General features: G+C 38.0%; 1 protein-coding gene across 1 annotated transcript; it reads left to right on the forward strand.

The window, feature by feature from the left end:
• Nucleotides 1-683: 683 nt before the first annotated feature.
• LOC137997304 (uncharacterized) lies at nt 684-2,311 on the forward strand. The gene is made up of 2 exons (XM_068843218.1): nt 684-1,010; nt 1,176-2,311. The coding sequence occupies exons 1-2, from the start codon at nt 726-728 to the stop codon at nt 1,926-1,928; spliced, it is 1,038 nt and encodes a 345-aa protein (XP_068699319.1). The 5' UTR covers nt 684-725; the 3' UTR covers nt 1,929-2,311.
• Nucleotides 2,312-2,500: the final 189 nt, after the last annotated feature.

Genomic DNA, 2,500 nt, shown 5'->3' on the forward strand with positions numbered 1-2,500 from the left:
CAATAAGTCATAAATTAAAAGAAGCAGCATCACCTCCCTACCTTGCTCTTTCTATATGCTATCGTATTACTAAGTTTCTCTGTTTCTTTCCTAAGTTCTACAACTTCATTTTCCTTGTCAACTTTTTCTTTCACCAGTGCATGAAGTTTGTCCTCCTTCATTTTCTTTAACTGTTTTTGATGCTGCCCTAAATCAAATAGTTTCCTTCTCTTCTTTCCTCGGCGCATAGAACTGTTAGAGAGCAAAATAAAAGGCTTTATTTAAATTTGACAACGATGAGCAAAGACAGAATTTTTGTTCACAAACCAAGCAAACGGTAAACAAGCTTTGGTCGTATGATTTGAGAATTTCAAAATTAGGTCAGAAATAGCCGAAAAATTAAGCCTATAATTTACTAACCTTGATGCTTCCCATTGCATTGGGTCGTTCACTCTCTCGTCGGTTTCATATTCCATTGTGGTTTCAAAAATACATAAACATCGGCTAGAAACACACCGATGGAAAGCTTGCCGCTTGTGAAATACAGAAATCGAAGATGGCGCCAAACAAGTTATAACTAGTACCCAGGCTTCACAATTGGTCTCTAAAAAACCCTCAGTGAAGGATCAGAGGAAGAATGACAGCAATCCCATAGTGCATTGCGATTGAAAGTATATTATCGAAAATCTCGTGACGTCATCATTATATTCATCATTATATTATAGGCTCGATCAGTGCACGAGAACATGGCGTCCTTCACGGTGGTTCGTGGTGAACGAGCAACTGCTTTCCAAAATTCATCGCTGTTGTATGTCTCCTGTGTTTCTAAAGAGGATTTTCCTACTCGTCCAATTAGTTTGCCTTGTGTTAACCTTGTTTGCCGTCAAGTGCACGTAAGTTTCGTGAATAAAATGTCTGAAAGAAGGATTTCACTCGTTCCTTTAAAGAATGGCCGTGTCGGAATGGAGGATGTATTTTCCAACGTAAGCGGTCCCGTGTTGATTTCTCTGCGAGCTAGCTGTGACGATAAGGTAAGTTAAAAGTACAGTTAAAGAAATAAAACTATCGTTTCGGTGGAAATGTTTTCAAATTTCATGTTTTGTCTTCTTATCGATAAACTGGAATATAGCAAAGATAATTCGTATCGAAAGCTTAGTTATCCTGAAGCTTATCTCTCCGTATTCAATTTTATCTAGTTTACAGATCCGAGAGAGGACGATAGCCCGGAATATGAAGGTACTCTTATTTGGGATTTCGATATCGTTCCAGCTCCAGCAGCTGCAGTAATCCGTCCAAGAGAAATCACTATCGATGAAGAACGTTTCGAGACTCTGCCGCCTGTAGACCTCCAAAAACCGCGTCAGTGTAATTGTTTCTGTAATAATCGTCACCTTTGCATTGTAGACTTTGATCAGCCTCATCAAGATCAAGTTGAAGTGAATGACCCACTCGAAGAACTGTTGGATGGCGAAGACTCTGAAGAAAGTGACGAGGAGGAAGAAAATAATGTTCAGCAAAATGAGCAGGAACCAGATCAAGAACACACACAGCAAACGGTGGAATATTATCCAATCGTTGGCTCAAATTGGGAAATGCGCTATCAAGAAGGACTGCAGAAATGCTATGATCTCCAAGTTAAAAAGCAGAAGGTGGAATTGAGAGTGGAACACGAGCCTGAGAACATTTGCGATTGCAATGCCCTCAAATTTGAGGTACTATCAGGTGGTCAGTGGTATATTTTAGGATACTGTGGGAAAAAGAAGATTCCCAAATTAAAAAGAGCAATTTGTTATCATCAAGCCGTGTCCTTAGAAATGTGTAATTTGCGCGGGATTTGGTATCCTGTAATATCTGATTTCAGATTTACTGCAGGGATCAATATTGTAAAAATGGGTAGATGGGAAAAAGATGACCATAACAATAGATACAATTCTCGCATTGCCATGTAAGAAGAGATAATGCCAACTAGTATGAAGTTCTTACATGATCATGGAAGAAAAATCTATTGCCAGTGACCGTCTCAGTTCCCATTAGAGCACAAAAATTCCTTGTGTGCTACGCTGTATATAATAACTAAAAACAAAACAGAGCTGCTTATGCTGAGGTGTTTTGTTGAAAAATACAATTTTTTCTTAAAAGACATTGAAGTGTTCACTTTTGCAAGCTTAGATGTACATGCACAGCTGACACCTTTTCTTAAAGTTAACATCTAAGGGATGGCATTGCAATGTGGTAGTATTTGTTATGTCTAGTGTTGTCACTGGACATATGGTCTTGCTGTTGTCCTTTACAATAATGTGAACAAAAGCCTCAAGTTTGAACTTTGTAAAAAGGTGTTTATTTGACTTATCTGTAATTTCACACTGGTGTTACAGTGCAATTAATTCCTAAAGGAAATTTGTAACCCAACCAAAATCATTTAATACAATTGGGTTTGACTTAATTGAAATAGTCACTCTATAAGAATTCAAAACACAGTGATGCTTGCAATTATTTATCAGTTTCCATCTGACAGTCATGC

This window comes from Montipora foliosa, chromosome 3 (assembly GCF_036669935.1).
Source record: "Montipora foliosa isolate CH-2021 chromosome 3, ASM3666993v2, whole genome shotgun sequence".
NCBI lineage: Eukaryota > Metazoa > Cnidaria > Anthozoa > Scleractinia > Acroporidae > Montipora > Montipora foliosa.

Bases quoted from the DNA above. Each gene is read 5' to 3' on its own strand.
- LOC137997304 (XM_068843218.1), top strand. From the start codon at position 726: ATGGCGTCCTTCACGGTGGTTCGTGGTGAACGAGCAACTGCTTTCCAA. The intron at 1,011-1,175 runs GTAAGTTAAAAG...AATTTTATCTAG, and splicing joins GAGCTAGCTGTGACGATAAG to TTTACAGATCCGAGAGAGGA.